Source organism: Phalacrocorax aristotelis, chromosome 22 (assembly GCF_949628215.1).
Source record: "Phalacrocorax aristotelis chromosome 22, bGulAri2.1, whole genome shotgun sequence".
NCBI lineage: Eukaryota > Metazoa > Chordata > Aves > Suliformes > Phalacrocoracidae > Phalacrocorax > Phalacrocorax aristotelis.
This window is the reverse complement of record NC_134297.1, coordinates 6,437,750-6,459,005: the sequence shown is the minus strand read 5'-3', so window position 1 is coordinate 6,459,005 and position 21,256 is coordinate 6,437,750. Positions and strand designations below refer to the sequence as shown.

At 46.5% G+C, this 21,256-nt stretch overlaps 2 protein-coding genes and 1 long non-coding RNA gene across 16 annotated transcripts in view; 1 reads left to right on the top strand and 2 right to left on the bottom strand.

Moving 5' to 3' along the window:
- The window catches only part of APLP2 (amyloid beta precursor like protein 2), a 48,358-nt gene extending 46,756 nt beyond the window's left edge, over positions 1–1,602 (bottom strand). For 5 of the 8 annotated variants that reach the window (XM_075116387.1, XM_075116388.1, XM_075116390.1 and 2 more), the window contains exon 1: positions 1,396–1,560. In XM_075116387.1, coding sequence (XP_074972488.1) covers positions 1,396–1,494 — 99 coding nt within the window. In that variant the 5' untranslated portion in view covers positions 1,495–1,560. Of the gene's footprint in view, positions 1–1,395 lie in introns of all 8 variants that reach the window. The other 3 variants (XM_075116393.1, XM_075116391.1, XM_075116389.1) reach the window with 3 other exon arrangements.
- A 659-nt stretch (positions 1,603–2,261) lies between these two features.
- LOC142067598 (uncharacterized) lies at positions 2,262–20,731 on the bottom strand. Of its 3 annotated transcripts, none has more exons than XR_012664101.1 (5): positions 20,617–20,731; positions 12,440–12,575; positions 6,937–7,125; positions 3,799–3,928; positions 2,262–2,634 (listed from the first exon to the last, which is right to left on the bottom strand). It is a non-coding gene; the product is annotated as an uncharacterized LOC142067598 (long non-coding RNA). The 3 variants fall into 3 exon arrangements; XR_012664103.1 differs by having other exon boundaries at positions 2,262–2,631; XR_012664102.1 differs by lacking the exon at positions 2,262–2,634 and adding an exon at positions 2,644–3,321.
- PRDM10 (PR/SET domain 10) overlaps positions 19,856–21,256 on the top strand; it is a 43,092-nt gene continuing 41,691 nt past the window's right edge. For 3 of the 5 annotated variants that reach the window (XM_075116379.1, XM_075116380.1, XM_075116374.1), the window contains exon 1: positions 19,916–20,025. The gene's annotated coding sequence lies outside the window, so the exon portion shown is untranslated. Of the gene's footprint in view, positions 19,876–19,913; positions 20,026–21,256 lie in introns of those variants that run through there. The other 2 variants (XM_075116378.1, XM_075116376.1) reach the window with 2 other exon arrangements.

The window sequence follows — 21,256 nt, the reverse complement described above, 5'->3', positions numbered from 1 at the left end:
TCATTAACCAGATTCATTTCACACGACACATACTAAAAATATTGAAGAACCATGCTTATTGCCAGTTAGTAAATACCACCAGCTTCAGGCTTCAGATTTTTGCACCGCGCCAAGGTGCACGCTCTGCTTAACCACGCTTGTTCAATTTCACTGTAAACTGTCAAATGAAGCCATTCACAAGCAGCCACAAGCCTGTCCTTTATCCACCCCTAAATAACCCAGAACCTACACAAGACAGGTGTAGCCGCTTTGCATTTCCAAACGACGTTCAGGCGTAGATTATAAAACTCTATTTATGTGCCATGTTTGAAGCTCAGCATGTACTTTACTCTTTGTTTTGCTGTTTCACTCAAGTAGACAGGAAAAAAAACCTTGGCGATTAAAAAACTTTGTGCTATAACCTATCCATCTTGTCGTTTAGATAGCTCCACTGCACAAAGTTTTTGTTTTCAGGGATAAAGTTAGAATTTCCCCCCTCCAATTACTTTTATATAGAGAGATACAAAGGTAATATCTATCCATATAGATACACCCCTATATAGAGATACAGACGTAATAGCTATCCATGTACACACACGTAAGTACGTACGTGTGTGCGTGTATATGTGGATTGGGGTGTCGAAGCCATCTCTACATTAAAAGCACACCCCCTACACTTGGCCGAAGCATCCCCTCCGAAAGGCAACAGTTCAAACCCAAAGATTTACCTGGGATCTATCAAGCAGAGAGCAACCAAATGGATTGCTTTGACCGAGGCTTTTCTCTACGAAATTGCCCTCTAATACTCTTCTAAGCTTCTAGACCAATCTGAAACTCACGGCTCTTGCCACCGTGCCAAGAATGCAGAGGTCACTTCTCCAAAAGAAAACCCAGCAAACCCCAAGCATCCCAGCGAAACGAGGCTGCTACACCATGCGATCCTTGGGCAGATAATGCGGTATCTGGTTGGAGCGCCTTCCCGAGAGCCGAGGGGAAAACACGGGCTCACCGCCGCCCACCCCTCGAGGCAGCCGGTCGCCCTCCGGCTCCTTCCACGGCAGCAGAGACACCTTCAGCACGCCGCAGATTTATCTCCTGCCTTCACAACCCCAGCCCAGCTGCCGGCTGACCCCGGGCGATAACGCGTCCCCTCCCCGCCTTTGCTCACCGCCGAGGGGGGGCGGGAGAAACACCCCAGGAAAACGGCGAGGAAGTGTCCCCCCCGCCCCCCCCCTTCGGCGGCGCCGGAGCCCCCCCTCCGCCAGACAACGCCCGGCTCCCGCCGTCCCCCCGCGGGGGGAGCCCGCCGGCAGCGGGGCCGCGCCCGCCGCCTCAGCCGCCTGAGGGGACCCCAACGGCAGCCCGCGCGCCCCCGACGGCCGCCCGAAGCCTGGCCTCCCCGCAGCCCCTACTCACCTCGATGTAGCCGGCCAGGGTGACCGCGGGGCCGGCGAGCCCCAGGAGGAGCAGGAGGGGAAAGCGCAGCGCGGAGCCCATGGCCGCCGCGGAGCCCATCGCCGCCGCCGCCGCCACCACCACCTACCCTGCCGCCGCCGCCGCCGCCCGAGCGCGACTGCGGCCTCGGCGGCGCCTCGGGAGCCGCCTCGCGAAGCCCCGCCTCCCTCCCCGCCCCCTGCCCTATCGCGAAGAAGGAGGGACTGACGTCCCGCAGCCCCCGGCTGGCAGCTAATCGCTGCGCCGCCGAGGAAACCCCACCCCCGCTCCTGGGTAAGGAAGGAGGGCTGGGGGAGGTAACCGCGCCCCCTTCCCCGTTAACAGCCAATAGGAAGGCACGGATCAGGCTGCCCCGCCTACGGGGAAGGGCTGTCCCGCCCACGGGAATGGTTGCCCCGCCGGGAAATGGCGGCCAGCTGGGGACTGAGGCGGCGGGCGGGCCCTGCGAGGAGACACCCCGGGGGCAGCGCCTCAGCCCTCTCGTCTCTTGAGGCCGATACAAAAATTAACCGCCCTGGCGAAACTCCTTACATCGAGGAGCCTATAAGGCGCCGGGGCTGTATGGCGAGATGGGTGCCTATGGACTAAAAGCCCTCGAGCCTGGTTGCTGTGATGAGGAGGGGGTTTCCTGAGGTGATAAAAGGATAAATGCAGCAGTTTCCTCATCTAAGAAGAAAACGATGCGGTTCCTCCCACTCTCAAAAGAAAACCATCCCCACATCTATCCCTGATTTCTTAAAACCCTTAACCAATGTGCAAGCAGCAAACGCCTCTCATTTTGGAATAAAAACCAAAAACAGTTGTGGGTTTCTTTGTTTATTTCTTTTGGGTTTTTATTTTTTCTTAAAAGAGAATTATTGAATAGTAATCACAGGTTGCTCCATCCCACCACCAACACTGAGGACAGGTGCTCACCAGGCACTACCTGGAAGAGATGACAGCACGGGTGCTGCCGACCTCTGTAAACACAGCAAAGCTCCCCATAAACTTTTTAATTAAAACAGCAGGCACACATCCCAGCGACACATCAGCACCATCAGCGCCGCCTTCCCCAGTTTGTGTGCCAGTCGGTGTGAAACAGCCATGCTGCCTGTTTCTTTTGAACAACGCGCTTCTTCCAGTGCAGATGTTCTGCCACAGCTGGTACCACTACATTTTTTTTCTGGCTTGAAAACCAATTGCTCTAAATTGGTATTGCTGCTATATCAATGTCACCACGTTACATATTAAAAAAAGCAAAGAAAATCCTCGTTAAAAATGTTGCATAGTTATAAAACACTTGCATTCTCGACTCCAATATTCCTTAAGTCTCTCCTGCAAGTGCTATTTTCTGAAACAGTTAAAGGGAATATTGCTGAAATGTTGCAGATGGGGGTAAATCTGCACGAGAGATCAATAAGCAGCCCAGTTTTAATTAAAATAGCTGACTGGTCCACTAGTCACTTATTATAGTCTCTATTTCATGTTATTTGAAAACCTTTAAATCTCTTTTACTGCAGTCCTCTGGCATACATAATCTTCTTTCCAACTGGGCCAAAGTCAGCTGGAAAATGGAGTTAACAAGTTCTTTTTGAAAACTGATACGTTTTTATGTAAATATTTATTGCGCAATATGAACACATGAGTACATAACAGGACATTGAGTGAAGCTTTTCTATTTTCTTAAGAAAAGGAGGTATTTTTCCTCTTCCCCAGGCCAAAAAGTACAAGGTCTTTATAAATCTTTGGACCGGAGGTTTCATTCGAGGTTGAATGTATATAACATTTAAAGTGCTATATAAATTTAAATACACTTTTAATTCTGAATATTTACATAGTGCTTGTCAAGTATCAATTAACTTTCACAACTCCTCTGTGAACTAACACATTTAGGGGATGGCAAAAAAGCTGAAAAATAAACAAAAAAAGGGCCTTGTTAATTTGGGGTACGTGACAACTCCATTTTTGGGGCACGGCAGAAACTGCAGTAGGTGGATGCACGTCACCGAGCACCTCCTGAAATCAAGTCACAAATGCAAAGTATGAGGGCCCTCATGAGAGTCCAAATTTCTACAGCCACGTGGTGCCGGTGTCAGAGGTCCCAGCAACAGTACAACCAGAATACACCTAGCCCTCTGCCTCAGCGTATTCAGAAATAATTATTTACGGGCAGGACAATGGCTGCTAACACAAAAGCAAGCAGCACCCCGTACACAGGCATGACATACCAAACAGATACTTGATTCGCTTTGGGGTATTTTTACTGAGTCAGACTTGATTACAAGAGTGTTATCCTCGTTCTTTTGAAAAAAGCAGTTTCAGTCTGTTGACTTTTGGGGAAGTCTCACAGATAAGCACGAGGTATGACCTCAGCTTCATTCTCACCTCCAACGAGCACAGCCTTCTCCTGGAGCTACGCTGCAGACACGCCGCATAAGAGCTGAAGTCCCACCACAAGGCTGCAACACAGCATATTCCGCTTTGAAAGCGAGACCACCAGTGCTCAGTTCACCATCTAAAAAAAAAAACAAGCAACAAATTGAAATTTGAATTCATTAAGAAAACCTGATTTCCCTTCATATAGAGATCAGTCCTCTCCAGGGAAAAGGAAAAAAAAAAAAAACAGGAAAAAAGTTTAAGCACCCAGATCTTGTTCTTTCCTTGGTGGTCACCAAGAGCTCTGTACGCAACTGAATTCGTGGGTGGCAGGGAGGAAGGGAGATTGCCTCCAGCAAGGTGCAAATGCAATTCTAGTAGTTGAAAATAAGCCAAACACTTTCAGCAGGGAAAGGCTTTGGAGGTGGTTGCTTTCAGATGAGTACAGTCAACATAGGAACAGCAGGTTACGCTGCTGCAGGTATGATGACGCTCACAATGGTCGTGGTTAATTCAGATATATTCCAAGTGAGAACTGGTAGTTATCTGTTGCCTGTGACAACAGTACCAGTTTGAATGAATGCTGCAAGGCTGCGGCATTCCCTAGAACACCTTTCCTGCTGTTAACCCGGTTCAGTAGGTGGCAGCTTCCATTTCTTTCCAAGAATCCCATTTTATGCGCTCAGTTCCAGGGCTTTTAGCGCCCTTTTCCCAGCACATCTGTGCTAATGGAGCACCCAGAATCTCATCCTCACCTTTGGCTGCTACTGTTTATTCCATATGAAATGCTTCAAGTGAACGTCTCTACCCATTATCGCTCACAGGACCACAATGTGCGAACAGAAAGAACATATTCATGATTGCAAAAGCGTGCCCTGAAACGGCAATGTTAAACTCTTGATAAAAAGGGCAAACAGAAGTCAGCGAGGAATGTGCCTGGTACCAATAAAGTCACTGGGAGCAGCAAGTTTAGCAAACTGACACACTGAGATCCTGCCAGTACCTGGAGGATGAGTTCACAGAAACGAGGAAATCTTTGACTATTCTCACTATTCTCTTAAACTCCACAAATTAAAGCATAAAATTGATCTTGCCTGTGAATGGTAATATTATGCAGGTCTTTTAATTAAAAAATTTGATTGAAGATTTAAATGGCAGATCATATCATTCGTACTAGCTCTATGTGACAGGTAGAGGTTGCAGAGGTAGAGCTGAGTCAGCCTTAGTTTTAGGAGGTAGAATGCAAATTGAATTTAGAAAATTACTCAAGCCCACCACAGCATGGGTGGGCTTGAGTAAAGAGAGCTCCTTATTCCAGCACAATCCAGCAATATAAGAAATACTGAACAGTGCTTCTAGAAAAAAATATGCCACCCAACTTGCATGAATGATATAGAGTTAACTTCCACAACTCATCACAAGCCATACTGCCCTTCGGAGAAGGCCTCTATCTGCTAACAAGGCTGTATGCAGGGCATAAAGCAATGCAAAACTTGTATTAGCCAGCTAAAACTTGATCTGGCATCCAGCTATAGAAATGCCTTTGGGAAATAGTACTTCTCCAAAAATCCATAAATAACAGCAGAAAGTTGCCAGCCTGCTCTGGAATTGGTCATCTATATTTAGCAAAATTTCTTTGTGGAAGTCTAGGGTTCCTGTGGTTTTGCAAATCAGTCTTCCATCTGTAACTCAAAAGGACAACACGTTGCAGACAAGGTGTAGAAAGTCCTGCAGCAATGAGATGAAGGAAACCGCTGAAGAAACTGGACTTAAGATACACTGTATACACAGAGGACTAAGGTGTTCTGTAGAAAGAGGGTAACAGAAAAGATGCAGAGACCTTCAAGGCCTTGAAAGATAATGCAAGGCAGTCAGGAGTTCAAAAGAGAGAAAGGTGATTTCTATGGGAATACAATGAAGCTTAGAGAAATGAAAGGATGGAGAATAAGTAAGGACCGATGCACTGTGAGTGGAGTCGTACCTTATAAACGGGGATAAAAGGAGTAATTGCAGGTGTGAGGAAAAACAGCACAGGAATCTGTGCAAAGGAAGTGACGCAGTAGCTAGCAGCAGACAACAAGCCTTTCTGTTTCTACTCAAAGACATCTTTAAAAGGGCTTGGCAAGGAAGGGAGGAAAAGTCTACCCTTCGTTGTATCAACGCATCCTTAACTCTTGATGGCCATTTGCCTGCTGCTCTGTTCTGTGCCTGTAACAGAGCTGTTAATCTGGCTTTCACATAACAACTTCACGCAGGTGTTCCGAGATTTTTCTGGGGGGGGGAGATTTAAACAGCAGTTTGTGCTATGTTAATCTCAACCAGGGCGATCCTGGCCTACGGCATGTAACAGACTGTTAAGGAACCCCATTGTAACATTAACGCTCACTCTACTGCAACTGCAGACTTCAAAATCACGCCATCTTTTAGGTTTAGAATTATTAGTATTACTGCTTTGCTGAAGCACATCAGAACAGAAAAGGTGGCAACGCATTGGAAAAATGAAAAATACATCAATCGAGGATGCTTAAGGCTAGAACAACAAGAGCGTGGCTGCTAAAGGAAGCAGCTGCTCCGTCAGTACTCTGCATATGAATCTTAGCATCCGGAATATGTGCTAGGTCTATGACCTCCTCGCATTTTATAGATGGAGGGCAAAACCAACGATCACAGTGATTTGTTTGTCTGAAGAAGACAACTTCCAAGACAAATGCAGGGTCTGAAAGGTACAAGCAATCCTTTTTGGAATAGATTTACACATCTGTAGGATTCTATCCAGGAAAGGAAATTACCTCAAATATATAATTCAATAGAGTAATGAGCCCACGCTCAGATTTAGGATCCCAAATGCAAAAAGAGAAGAGAGCCTAACCACTTTTTTAGCTAACCATCGGTTTTCAGAAGATACAAAGGGGTATTTATGCTGCTTGTTTTCTCTCTCCAGATGGGTGTGAGGTTTTGGGCACTGGCAGGATCTCAGGGCAGAACAACGCCTGATACTTCTTCAAAGAGCTGTAGCAAACACTTAACCTGACACACAGAACTCAAAAGGCAGGGGTTCTGGAGGTCTACAAATAAAGCATAGCCAAGACACTGCAGGGAGAGGGGAAGGAGTGGCTGCACTGCAGAAAATAGTTAGTAAACTCTTACCCACTTGCATCGTACAATGGGCTGAAGGTGTCCTGTCCTCTTTATCTCTTCTGGTCCACCTCTGAAGATGAAAGCATTGTTTAGTTTCTGAAGGTGGCAGGATCACCTGCTCATAGATCAAGGCAACCAAACCATTCCAACCTGAATAAGCTGAGCAGCGCAATTTATGGTAGAGAAGCCACATGAGACCTTAAAAAAAAACCCCCACAATTAAAAAAAACCAAAACACCAACAACTGAGTCTATTTTCCACACATATTGGCTCATTATGACTCTGAGATGTCTCCTGTTGTCCTTGTACAACATTTCTTTCCTCTCCTCTCGTCTGCTTGCTGGTCTCAGTCTCATTTTAACAGTGTGAAAGGTCGTCCGTTTTATAGAGGCCTTTCACGAAAGATGAAAATTCAGATACATTATAATTAGCTGCAGTTCTACATAGGTCAGTATTACTGCAGCTTTTATACGAGATCTGAATTTGTCCCACAACCATGTGTATCAAATATTACAGTAGAATGATTAATGATATCACACGTAACAGAAGGATTAAGCATTAATGCAGGAGAGTTGCTCGAGAGGAATGATATTAACTTCTTTCCACTCTTATTTTTGTCCTGTACTATAAAGGAAACCTGAAATTGAAAAAAAGGCTTGTATTACTGGCAAGCAAAAAGAGAAGATCTGATTCATGATTGAATTCTTCATTCAGTATTCACTGGTGGATTAAAAGCCAAATCATCTTAACAAGCAGCATGGCAATGAACAACATTGACTGTAAAAAACTCAGGACTTGTCCTGTTGAATAAACGTAGAATCATTTCCAGCAGCTTTGACAGTAAGTGCAATTCAACAACAAAAAATCCTCCCCTCCCTCCGCAATCAGGTCTGATTCAGCGCCTGTTACATCAGGCATGGTGGAATAACCTGTGCTAACAAGCTCTTTTATGGAACGCTGAAGTTGCCTTTATTTCCCTCCCCCCTTCCCTTGTTTGGGCAGTTACTCAGTTTGCAAGCAACAGAGTGTGTTAGGAAGTATCTTGTGACACAGCAACAGACAATAAGGAATTTTAAGAAGTCTTGGAGACATGTCATGTCTGATACTGCTGAGCTTTATTACTGGGAACTGCTGTTTTCCATCAGCTGCAGGATACTGTTAAGTGCTTATTTTTCTGGTGCACTTAAAAGCAAAATAACTCCACCAAAAACCCCTCCTTACTCACTTTGATATTGGCATAGACAGCTGCAGTTTGCATTGTTCTATTTAAACAAACGTTAAGGTACATTTCCTGTTATAATCATCATTAGAAGCCTCACGGCTCCCAACCCCACAACCATTCCTCTTACATCAACGTGGAAATATTTTAGTTTCTTGAAACGCGCCCCCTGGAGACACGGGAATTGTGCACCAGGTCCTGCAGGGACCTGCAGCACCTGCCACCAGACCACACTCTGGGAAGGAGCTGAAGGGCCTTATGCCCATGAGCAGCCTAGTCTTCAACACAGTTAGGGGGAAATCAGTGCGATTTTGGAATTCCCAGGTACAGGAATTCATATTTGCAGGCCTTGTCTCTACTGCTTCTTTTTTAAATGCCCCAAATACAGACAGTCCTCTCTAGTACTATTTATTTATAAACTCATTTAAGAGAGTGGCTTTATGTTCCGCACTGGGGTTTTTATAACCTTTGAAACGTACAGTTCTTTGGAGGACCACAAGAAAGTAAGAAGTAGCAGTACTTTTACAGCTTTCAAGCTCCTGAGGCAGCAAAAAGTCAGAATATAGGTTCTCTTGGCGATAAGAAATAAATACATACATTTATTTGAAGCCTGTTTTGGTTGAATAAAGGCATACAGCAAGACACAGCTGAAAGCAACTGGGGCATCTGAGTAGAAGATGAATCCCGATGTCTCCAAGGGAAGGAGTGGACCGCCTACAACTTCCACCCGAAAACCCATGGCCCGAGGGGGAGAACAGCCCCCTCAATTCCTCTCCTGAATCACATCCTCAGAAGGTGACTCAGCTGCTGAGACCTTTGTTTTAACAAAACCCATGTCACTTCTCCTGTAACTTCCCAGTTCTCATTTCCCATGCCTTGAAAATGGCTGAATTAAAAGTTGCTCTTTTTATTTTACAAGTCCTTTTTACTATGTTATTCCCTCGTGCAAGGGAAGAGAGAGTAGCTGTGCTCTAACTGTCCTGGTTTGCCAAAGGTTGAAGGTCCTTTCCCCCCAACAATAAAGGCATTTTGCCCCACAGTAACAAAAACACCAGTTCGCAGGAGAGCTTTGCACCAATACCAGCATATTCTGCATTATATGAAGAAAACGACAAGGCTTCTTCCAAGTCTCCATTTTCCTGCCTTGTCTCAGTCATTTGGTTGACTCCCTAAGGTCTCTACCAAGATGTAGCTCATTGGCTAAGTTATATAAAAGGAGTCTTAAGTAGAGCACTCTATTGAGGTTTGAGTTTTCCCTTTAAAATGCAAATGGCTGGTAGTTAATTCCCTTTTGGGATTTAAGAGCTGAATTTAAAATGGGAAATGATGATACAAAAATATACTTCAGAAAGCATCGCAGTGCGAGTAATGAAACATTCGCTACACGAATACAGATTCTTCTGGTCGCCAGACATCTGCATTTATGTGTGTTTTAATAGTTTCCCTCAAAACTGCTTTTGGCTAAATTTTTCCTCAGCATATTACCTGGTGCAGTCTCAGTGGACTACAACAAGGGCAAAATTTGGCCACGTTTTCTATTTTTTTTAATATCTCATATGTCAGCACATTTAAGTATATCAATAGACTATCAGGTATTATAAATACCTCCCTCTTTTCTGTTAAGAAGTCTAGCAAGACCTTTTCCATACTTCCTGAAAATATAGCTGGGTGACAGACCTGTTTGCCAGCTCCTTTGTTGACTGGGAAGGCTAAAAAGCTGTCCAAAAAAGTGTCTGCTTTGCAATGATAAGCCAATATTTACTTAACAATTTCAAAAGGAACATTTTCCATCTCACTTTTTCATAATTACCAGTTTACTTCTAAGGCAAAAAAGCATATTAATTATGTCTTTAGATCAATTCATGCTTAGACACATACATATACATGTGTGCATACAGATACACCCAGAGAACCTTACCCGGACCCGGGGGCGGCCAAGTACTCTAACCCACATTTAGAGTGCTCCCCTCCTTGCACAATCGGACCTTAAGTAACTCAACTGGATTCCCTGTATTTGTTCTCTCTCCTGGAAAATATACCTTTACATAACCCTTCAAAAGAACTCATTGCACATGGACACCAGCACAAACACGCCAGTTTTAATAAACCTTATACCAGCAAAGGATGGAACTCTGTTGTCACGATATGAAACTCACAGGTCGCGTGTCCGGAAGGGAGCAGCAAAGTTTCTCACCTATGTTTGGAACGGCCCAACTCTGACCTAGTTGAAGAACTAGAAATGATTTGTATTTGGATAGGCTCGCTTCAGCTGTGTGAGCGCAGAGCCGGGGCACGTGCAGTGGTGTGAAACAGGAGCAGACCACAACCCAGGTCTCCCTGGCCAACGCTACCAGCTGATCCAGCACCGACTGCAGCAGCCCAGTGCGGGCACACGGGTAGATCCCGCAGCAGGGTCAGCGATTAAGTGCCTCCACCACCTCAAAACCTGAAAAACAAGGAATTACGCAAGTCCTGTTTCAAGATTTTCCTCTGTCTATACAAGATGAGATAGAATATATCAAATGCTCACACTTTTCCTTTTTGCCCCTTTTGTTTCCATGTTTTTCTGCAAACGGCATACTGCCCAAGTTCTCCGGCCTCTGTTCTCTCTTTTTTTGTTAAAGACTGACTTCAATCAAACCCTGGATCTAAGAGTCCCCAAACAACCAACAAAGAACGTATTTCAGTACGTTAAATTTGAGAAGTCACAACAAGGGCCGTGGTATAATACTGTGATATCACTCACAAAGGACTATTACTTCATTGTGAATGAAAACAGCATCTGGCACGGGGCAGGGAATCATCTACCAAAAAAGCATCCAGGAAGTACTGCAATGAAAAATGAGAATCAAATGAGTTTATGGCTATGTAAGTTGTTGTCTTCATTAAAGGTTCTTGCGTTTTGAAAAAGTTTCTTTAAAGTAAGGGAAGGAAAAATACCGTGCACATTAAGTCTTTTTTCTGCCTTCAACTCAAACGCTCGCCAATAGCTTTTCAACAATTGCATGATTCACAATTGAGTATTTTTCATCGTGAAAGAAGCCTGCGTTCTGTACGGTAGAGGGCTCTTTCATTCATTTTTATTTTGTATTTATGTTATCAACCAACATGTCAGCTGTTAAAGAAAACCTGGTGAAAGACTATGAAGGGAGATAAACCCCCAGTAGGTGTTACAGAAATACTGAATCGCCTTTTAGTCTTTACACCTTTAACGTGCTTTCACTGTGCTGCAGTTGCTCTATACTAAATGAAACAGTGTTTTGTAAAATATTTGCTCTACAGTTTCTGCAAGAGAAAGTGAATGGGTCAAAATAAAGCTAGGTAAGGGCCAAACCTGGGGAGGAAAAAACCAAAAACGGGCATCACCAGCAGGTTTCCTGGAAGTTCTGCAGGGAATTAGTGAGGAGAAGGCAGAGAAGGGGAGCCAGGGCTCTGGGATTCATTACCAAGATGAACACTGAAAGAGAAGTCTCATTCCAGCCTTTTGCATTTGAGGAAGGCTGCAAAGATGTGAAGCAGCTCATGAAACTTATGAGGGGGTTGCTGAGTGACACAGAACTCGCTGGGGAGATTAATTCGGCCCTATCAGACCGATCTGAGAAGTTTAAAGAGACCTAGTCATCTTAGGCATACTCCTCTCCTTTGCCTTTCTAAATACGTCAGCAACGAAATAGTAACTTTAAAGACAATCTTACCACAGTGGCAAAAAGATATTTCAGTGTAAAAATTGGCTACTGATTGGATGGGCCTGCAGCTGGCAAGTCTTTCGATCAAAATGACTCCACATTTACTTTAAGAAGTGCCCTTGCTATTTGTGTAGTCCTCCACTATTCACACAAATCCACTAAGCAGCAAATTTCAGAGCATTTTGAAAATCAGGGGTCAAATTCTGGGATCCTTTGATAAAACATACAGCCCAGATCCTACCTGAGCTCCCACCATAGCATGTTATCATTAACGAGAGTCTTCCCAAGCAAATGGATTTTAGAGCACTGGGAAATATCAATTCTGCTCTGACAGGGCAACTCTTGAAACAAGCCTCCAGAAGAATCCCTGCAAAATTAAGGCAGAGCAAACCTAACATGACGCAGGACACACAAACACTCTCAGCTGGAGCTGCGGCAAATATCTTATTGTGAACTGCAGCCTCATGCTCAGACAAGCAAACCCTGAATTTTTCCACCGTATGCAGGCTGAGGTTACAAGAGTTCAAAGCAATAGTTGAACAATTCTGTAATAACAGAGAAACGCTAAGTACTGTCACAACTGTTTGAAAGAATGCTCTCACCTTACCATGTAAATCCACTGCTCTGAAGAAAACGCCTCTGTTTCAGGTCAGGCTGGCCAGGTGCCCCGGCACACCTGGAATACATAACATTTGGGTGCACCTGAACAACATCACATGAGCTTTGACAACGAGGAGATTTTCCTGCAAGAAAAAAAGAGAAGAAAAAAAATGAGACTGGCTCATCGGGTTACATTCTGTTCGCTGAAGGATTTTGGGGAAGCAGATTGATGCATTATTTCTTCGTAGCCTACAGTATCTGCATCCTTCCTCCGGTGTCATTTCTCTGAGGCACAGTCGAGGCTCTGCCAGAATTCCCTGCTCTGGGCAGCTCTGCGCTTTTTCCTCCGTGCAGCAAATCTTCATGTTTTTCCTGGCTGGCTGGCAGCTGGAGTTTTTCATTTGTAGCCATCTGCACCAGGGCAGAGGCTGCACCTTCAATCTTAATGGCTGTCTTGGGTGATACCATTTTCTGTCAGCTTTAGAGATAAAGCAGCATTGAACTCACTGACAGATCTTGGCACTTGCTATACATTTACTCCATTTGATACCTACTGTTCTCTTAAGACACTTGTTTTCAAAGGCATTCAGGTATCAGTCTATAGTGTGGGTGGAATACACTTAACTTTCAAACTCAGTTTAGCTTCAAAACATCCCCTCCTTTAAACTAATCAGTCACTAAAGTAAATATTTCCCTTCTACTGAGACAACTATCCTCTTGAAGGACACATCCAACTGTAAAGAACCACTCTGCAAAAATATCCTGAACGCAATCCAAAGCGACAACTAAATCGATGCAGCCCCGTGCTGCTGCGGGTGTCTGCTCGCACAGCTCTCACTGCGGGGTCGGGAACTCACGCAGGACACTGCGGTCTCCTGTGCCAAAGATGCCGAGAGCAATGCAGCGCTGCTAACGTTGCAAAGGTTGGTTTCTTTCCCTTAGACTCAACCACAAAATCCCAGAAGCCTCTGGGAAAATTTCAGAAGCATTCTTCTTTCTGAAGGTCTAACTTTCTAATTGCTACAATAGAAGATTAGGGAAAAGCTTGAAAATAAAGCAAGCTAAGACTCAAACTTCAGAAAAAAGCAAAGCATACAACCTCCTCCAAAATTACAAGTGCTTTTTTTGAATCAGACCCACAAGCTTTTAATAAGTAGAGTAACAGTATGAACATTACACTTCAGACAGAGCCTAAAGCAAAACTTAAGAACAAAAACTCCAACACCCTACTTTACCTAAAACCAGCGCTACTGCAAGGACAAAGCCTCACTCTCAGCACCCAAACAGCCACAAGAGCTCCCTGGCAGGGACCTGAGGCCACTAATAAATCTTCCTCAACCTGAGCAGCTTCACCTGGGGCCTCCCCGCCAGGCCTCCGAGCTCTCTATCAGCTGAGCCCTGGGACCTCATGCTGTGTTTGAATGACCCCAGGGAGGTGTTGGGGTCCAGCTACCTGGCTATGGATCACCAATGTCACTTCCCAGCTTGATCTTGAGTTTGCTTTGTTATTATGGGCTTGGTAAGTGATTACTGGATTTTGCCTAATCCTGATTGTCATTACTAGGCTGCATCATGATCTGCAGATTTAATTCCTGTCTGAATGCTCAGACCTGCCTCATCCTCTTGAACTTGCCTGATGACCTGGATTTTTAAATGACCCCGACTACCCCTTCCAGGTAAGCCTTGCTCATTTTGCTCAGGTGCTGAGGGATGAGGCTGTAGCTACTTTCACAGGTTTGGGGATCCAGACTTTTGGGTAAGAGCCAGAGTCTTCTCAGAGGAAGATTTTTTTTTTTCTCTTGGAACTCAACAGGGATTTCTAAAGCTGCTTTAGAAAATGCATAAGATGAAAGCTTCTTTCTAAAGCCCTGTTGCCCTGCTCCATCAGAGGGGCCAGTAAGGCAGATGGGGGAATGAGGAACATTTGCACAGGAGAAGATGAAAGAAATGTGGCTGGCTTAATCTAACAAAATAAACTTAAGGAGAGGCTATGACTGCTATCTATAAATACATCAGGAAAGTAAACACCAGGGGAATAAAAAGTTCCATATTTAAACTACATAAAAATGTTGGCACAAGAACAAATAAGTAGAAATGGGCCTTGGGGGGAAAAAAAACCCACAACAAAAAAACTTCATTGACATTTTTAGTCTCTTGTTCAAGGCTGCAAGAACGCAAGTTTCAGTTTTTTGTAAGGGAAAGCCTGCTCAGGTTATATACTGTGGTGTCTGTGATGGAGAGGACTCAGAAGCTCCCCTGCCAGTTCCTACATCCATGAGAAAGTCAGAATTCTTCATTTCTAAACTCTGGGGAAGGAGGAAGACTGACCATCTGACAGATACAGTATCTTTGTCTTTATCCATATTGAAAAATCATACTGAGTTTTCCCAGCTGGGGGATTGACTTTTTGCTGTTCTATAAAAAGCCCAGATAAACAGAGTGCACAGTTGGCACATACACTAAATTAGATCATAAAATATGATTTTGTTAAAAATAATGTGGCTGCTGTTTAAACATCTACTGTGAGTTATCACTGAACTTTTCTCCATGTCGCCTCTCTTCTTTATCAACTAAGTATATCCAGAAGCAGGAGGAGTATCTCTGCAGATCCCTTCTTTCCCAACAGAGGCTGGGTAAGACTGACTCTCTCATCTCTTCATGACCCTTTTGAAAGCAGGTCTCAAAAGGATGTGCATTAACTAGTCCTTCCCCAGGGCTGGAGAGAGGGCAACTCTCTAGAAAACTTAAAAATCCTTTAAATCCCGTAAACCTTTACGATGATTAATTAAAGACTGCATTACAATGCCTAGATACAGTCATAATTTTAACGGAGAATATTCAACCTTTGTTTCTGTTCAAATTTCTAGCAGACTTGGACTTATCAAAAAGCATTGTTAATAGTTTCCCGAGTCATCCCAGCTTGCTTAATGGAGAGGGAACCCAAACAGCCTCTGTGTTCACTTTGCAGTGGATGCACGAATCATTTCCTACCACTGATGATACTTCTCCATCACCAGAACTGGATAGCAGTGACACCTGAGCTCGAGTGAAAAACCAGCCGATGAAGTCGGGTACTTTCGGTTGAGTATTGTAGGGCTCATCGTGGTTGAACATCTTTCCAGGAGAAGAAAGGCACGCGCGAAATAAAGAGTAATCCCAGGTGAAAAAGTAGTTGGCCTGGATTTGAGGTTGAACTGCATCTGTCCAGTGCAGATTTCTGGGGAATGCTCCAATAATTACGCAGTCTTGCAGTGCGAAGCACAACTCTGCTGCATCGGTGCTCCTGCCGTAGCCCCTGAGCTTGGACGCTTGTAAGTACCACGACCAGCTGGCTGCCTTGCTTAAGGGCCAGGACTCGGCAGTAGCAGCTGTGCACAAGAAGATTGAAAAATGCTTTTCTCACCCTGGAAAAGCTTGCAGACAGGCAGTTGACATCAAAACTTGCAAAACAATAAACTCTTGTCTTTCCCTAAACCCAGTGATCTCAAGACACCATCAGAAGCAGCAGCAGCCTTAATAAATATTGTTATAATGGAGCCAGGGAGATATAGGCGTGCAAGTGACAGAGTGTTTTCCCTGCAGGCATTTTGGCAGCCAGAACTCGCTTCTCCTGTCCCTGCACCACGGCGTGGCTTCGCTAAACAGGTTTTCACGGTGAACTGAACAGATCCCTTTTCCTAAGGCTTGATGCACCTTTTACCAAACGCACAGTACAGATTACAGGGGGCTACACAAACCGTTTCCTCACCTATTGCCTATATTCCTTATGAAATATTGGGGGATAAACGCCATTTGGGTGCGTACAGATCGGGCAAAAGGGCAGCCAATAGTGAATGTAGGTGATGAAATGCTTTCTCCAATGGTAGGTTTTTCATTTAGTTTTTAAGTAAAATGACTTTTAAAATTTTCAGTTGATTAGGCAGATGCTATTAAAACATACAAACCCCCAGACTCCTTAGTCAAACCTTTCCTTGCAGCATAAGGGGATTAATTCAGCTTTTTTTCAAAAAACACTAGTTAAATGTTTGGATTTTTTTGTTTTTTTTTTTTTCTTGGGAGGATATGACCCAGAGAACTGAAACAGGATAACTTTGTTGTATTTCTATATGTTTTACATGAGGCCATCTTAATTAAATTTATTCTGGCTTGTGCTAAATCAGTAAACTCATATCATTACCTTCCCCATGTTTTGCATTCTCTGTGCAGGATGTAAAGTAATTACATTTCAGTTGCATTATAATTTAGCAGGTTCTAATGGAAACGTGGAGTGACCCGAAGTTTTTCCATCTTCTAGATTGGTGTTTTAAATCACAGCCAGCCACTGACTCGCACAATAGAAGCAAGATAGAATTGGGCTGTGCATTGTGGTACCAGTGGACGGATTAATTTGGAAATCTAGGCGCAAGTACCTACTTATCATGCACGGATGTAATCCGGGAGGTCAACAGGGCCAGCGAGGAATTGTCTGCTTCCATAACGCAAATGAGTTTACAGCACTTGAACATTTTTCTTAGTCATGTTTTAATCTACGTGCTTCTCAAAATGGGATAATGTCGTGAAGAAAAATCAAATAACCCCAACAAAACCAGGAAGAATGAGGTATAGACAGGAAAAGATGATAAAAGCTTTCTAGGAGGTGTGAAGGGAGGGTTGGGGAGCTGCTTTAGGGGACTGTGGTCCAGGTGCTGGAGATTTGCTTTTAAGGCAAAGGCTTGTGATGGGTTTTACTGGGTGAAGGGAATGGATAAAGAGGTTCAAATGGAAGAGTTAGGTCAGAAAGGTATTTGCAGGTGAATGAAATGGGTTGCAGTATGCTCTTCCACCTGGAGCGTGAAACGAGGGAGAAAAGAGCCCTTGCTGGAAGGATGTCAGTAGATGTGCTTCCATGTGGGAGACGGTGCTGCAGCCTGGAAAAAAAGAGCCTCGTTGTCGCCACGGGGGAGAGACAAACCAGGGGAGACAGGACAGATGCAGCAGAGGTGGTGCTGAAACAGCTGTATACAGATGAGATGATGCAGAGGTGGAGATACAGGTCTGATGACCTAGGACACGACTGGGAAAAGGAGGATTCAACAAAGGGTTATGGCACTGTTCCAGACAAAATGGCAAATGGGGAAATTTTATGTAGTTTATTTGAACTATGAAGATTAGAAGTAAATAAACTTAATGTGACGGCTTCTCTCTCTCTGACAGCGTGAGGCTGTTGGAAGAACAAAGCCTCAAAGTGCTGGAGTATCAGAAACAACACATTAAATGGGGGAAATACAATAGGCATTACATCAGATTCCAGATATTGCAGATGATGAATCAGAGCAGCACGCTTTTTCTGCATCTGGCAGCTTGTTGCATCCACTGTGCACTTGCACCAAATCCATCTTTCCAAGCTAAAAGGTGGGGAGGGGGGGGAAATAATATGTTGGAATAACTTTTGGAATGTGTACCAGGGAGGAACAACCCATGAGGTCCTGCACCAATTTGTGCCCAACTGTAGAACTACATGTTTGCATGAAAACATGGCACAGTAGCATGTGTCGGAAGAGCAAGGCTTCGAAATGTTAGGGAGACTCTCAGAAATCCCAAATAAAAATACACTGGTTTGAAAATGCTTTGATGATTTTGTTTAAATGAATCCAAAATGCTGTTAGGACATACAGGAAATAAAGCAGTTTTGTTTGGTCTTGCGTATTTCCCCGTGCTATTTGTTATCCCAACATTTCAGCATGGTATAATGACATCAGAACTGTTTCGATAGCATAGAGGAATGAAATGACTCCAATAGCTTTTACAATTCAAGTTAAGAGAACTTGAGGAGAACTTAAGGCCCGGAGGAGTCGAGCAGTGTTGTGGAAGGGAAAAAAGAAACCCAGCTACTCCTAAGTGGGCAAGTAATTCCGCTCACTTCAGTTTTAAAATTGTCTCTTATCTAAAAATTTACGGTGAACTTACTAAACACAAGGTGGAAGATTCATATCTCTATTTTCATCTTCATTACTCATGGGAGAGGCAGCTCAGTACAACAGGGGATGATTTCACTAGACACCCGTGCCTCTTAATTTGTAAGACTTTAAAAAGTCTTCATCAGGCTTTAAAAAGACAGACCTAGCGGAGAAGTTAAATGAAGTTAAGCTTATGCTTAACTGCACCAAGATCTGACCCTCCCGCTGTTCTCCTGGGGCAGAGAATGAGCAGAACCAGTTTTTGTAAAAGCAGCGATGTGATTAATCTTTAAGCAAAATTTACCCTTCCTCTATTTTGGGGTTCGGGGTTGGCTGGCCACAGCAGCCCATCACAGGATCCGTAGCTGCCCACGCTTCAGTGGAACAGGGTTCGTTATGTACATGAAGCCATTTGGAATAAACTTAAAGGGTATTTAACACAGAGATGGTCTTATTTAAGAAATATCTGCTCAACTATTACATCAAATAGCTTTCTGAGCATATGCTAATCACAAATAAGGAGTAAGAAAAGCAGTATTTTTCCATGCTGCTGTACTACAAAGACGAGCAGTGACAAAAGTACGGCAATAACCCCACCAGAATGACCAATTAGTCAACTTTCCGAACAACAGCAATTATTATGCTTCTCTGAGATGACATTTAGGACTTGGATGTGTACAAGAGAAAAAAAATAGGAACACTGGCACTGATTTGGGTCCCTTTAGGCAGAAGGAGAGATTTTGGGGGCATTTCCTCATGGGGTGACCCTCGACAGATATAAAAGTCTCTTGCTTCAGATTTTAAATTGTAAGTATATAAGTAAAATTTCAGTGAAACTTGTTGGAATGCTGGTTTTGACACAATTTCAGAGGGTTACACTCTGAAGGGCTGCGGGATGGGTCAGAGGCAGCTGCGGAGGAGCACGGCAGGGACCCCACGGGGGATTTGGGGCTCACCTCCTGCTCTAGTAGGGTGAGGAACACGGACCCGGCCCTCCCTGCCGCCTAAATTGGGGTTTGGAGGGGTGGGGTGGGGGGTGCCCCCGGCCGCCCCCCGCCCCGCTAAATCACTGCAGGGCGCTGGGAGGCCGCTCCTCCCCGCCGGCAGGGGGCGCTCTGCCCCGCCCGCCATCCCCCGCCCTCCCAGCAGGGGGCGCTGCTCCTCGTCTCCCCCCACAATCCTCCTCCCCCAGCAGGGGGGCGGAGCGCCGCGATGAGACGCGCGCTCCGATTGGCGGCGAAGCACCCGGCGGAGCGGAGAGGGGATGAGAGAGGCGCTCTGATTGGTCACGGGTACCCATGGGGGGAGTAAAGGCCCGGGCAGGGGTCCCTGTCCCCGTCCCCTTCCCCTCCCCGTGGATCGGGGTCCCCCCCACCCTCCCTCCTCAGGCCCCTGACCTGGCCGCCTCCGAGTCTTTTCATGAAGACTTTTGTGCCCCGTCTTCGCGGGCGGAGGCGTTTCAGCCAATCAGCGTGCGGCGTCGCGGCTTGTTGCCAGGCAGATTATGGTAATGAGGCCCAGACGGCCGCCCGGCCCCCCCCCCCCCCCCTCCCGCTCTGCAGCTACCATTGTGAGGTGAGGACAGGTGGGGGGTTTGAGGCCGCAGCGGGGCCGGCGGCGGCGGCCGGGACGCGGCAGCCGCACGGGACCCCCTCAGGTAACGCGATGGGACGGTCCGGGAGGGAAGCCCGATCCGGGGGCGCCGCGGGGACCCGCCGGAGGTTTTGGACTTGTTGTTTTAGTCGCACCCAAGATGGCGCCCGGAGCTGGCGGCTCCTTAGCGCTGGGGACGGGATAAACCGTTCGCTCCCGCGAGTGGGGGGGGTGGAGGGGGGGGAAGCAGGGCGCAGTCATTCCCCTTCCCCCCCCCGCGGAAGAGGTACAGTCCGCTTCCCCCCCCCTCCCCGCCCCAGCCGGGATCCCCCACCCGCCCCGGACGGAGAGAGAGGGGGCTGCCCCCACCCATTTCCCCCCTCCCTGGATGGTACGGTCCGGACCCCGGCACCTCAGTGGCGGGGGGGTGCTGGAGCCATCTTGTTCTCCCTCCCCAGCACTGTGGCCGCCTCACCCTCCTAACCCCCCCCCCCCCCGCCCCAAATTACTCTGGGCCTCACGTTCCCCTCGCCCCGTGGTTAAACCAGCTCCCCTACCCTCGGCTGCCAGGCCGCCCCCTCTCCCCCGTCCGCCTGCCGCCAGCCCCCTTCCTCCCCCCCCCCCGCCATGGCCAGAGTGGTTGGGGCTCACTGACCGTTGGGCGCCCCCGCGGGGGGCGCCTCGCGCTCCCTCGGGGCTGGGGGGGGGGGAGGGGGGCGTGTGTTTCTCACACCGGGCAGCGGTGGCGGGAAACGAGCGCGGGGGGCACCTGCGCCTCCTGATTGGCCGCGTGACTCGCGCCCCTGCCTCCTATTGGCTTAGTTAGGGGAGGGGGCGTCGAACCCCCCCATTCTAGGATTGGCGGCTTTGCTGGCGGCGGTGGGGGCGGAGGTTATATAAAGGGGAGCGGGTGGAGAGGGAGTTCAGTCTGCCCCGAGTGGTGCGGAGGGGAGGTGCTGGTCGACTGTTTTTGTGGGGTTCTTCCCACCCACGGGTGGGCCTTGGGGGCCCTTTGGGCGTCAATATCGGCCCCCACAGGGAGAGTCTGTGGTCTGGGGTTTGGTGTGGGGGGAAGGCAGCCCATTCCCCCTCACCTTGAGGTGGTGGCTTGCTTGGAGAGGCTCTCCCAAGGGCAAAACAGGGCCAAGATGGTGGGTTTGGGCCTTCTGATAGAGGTGGTTCCATCCATTGAAAGCCTGAAGGAGGGAGAGAGAGGCCTATGGCTGCAGGCGGAGGCTGTGGTGTTCGCCACTGTCTTGCTAATGTTGGTCTTTGTGGTGGTGGTTACCTCTGCC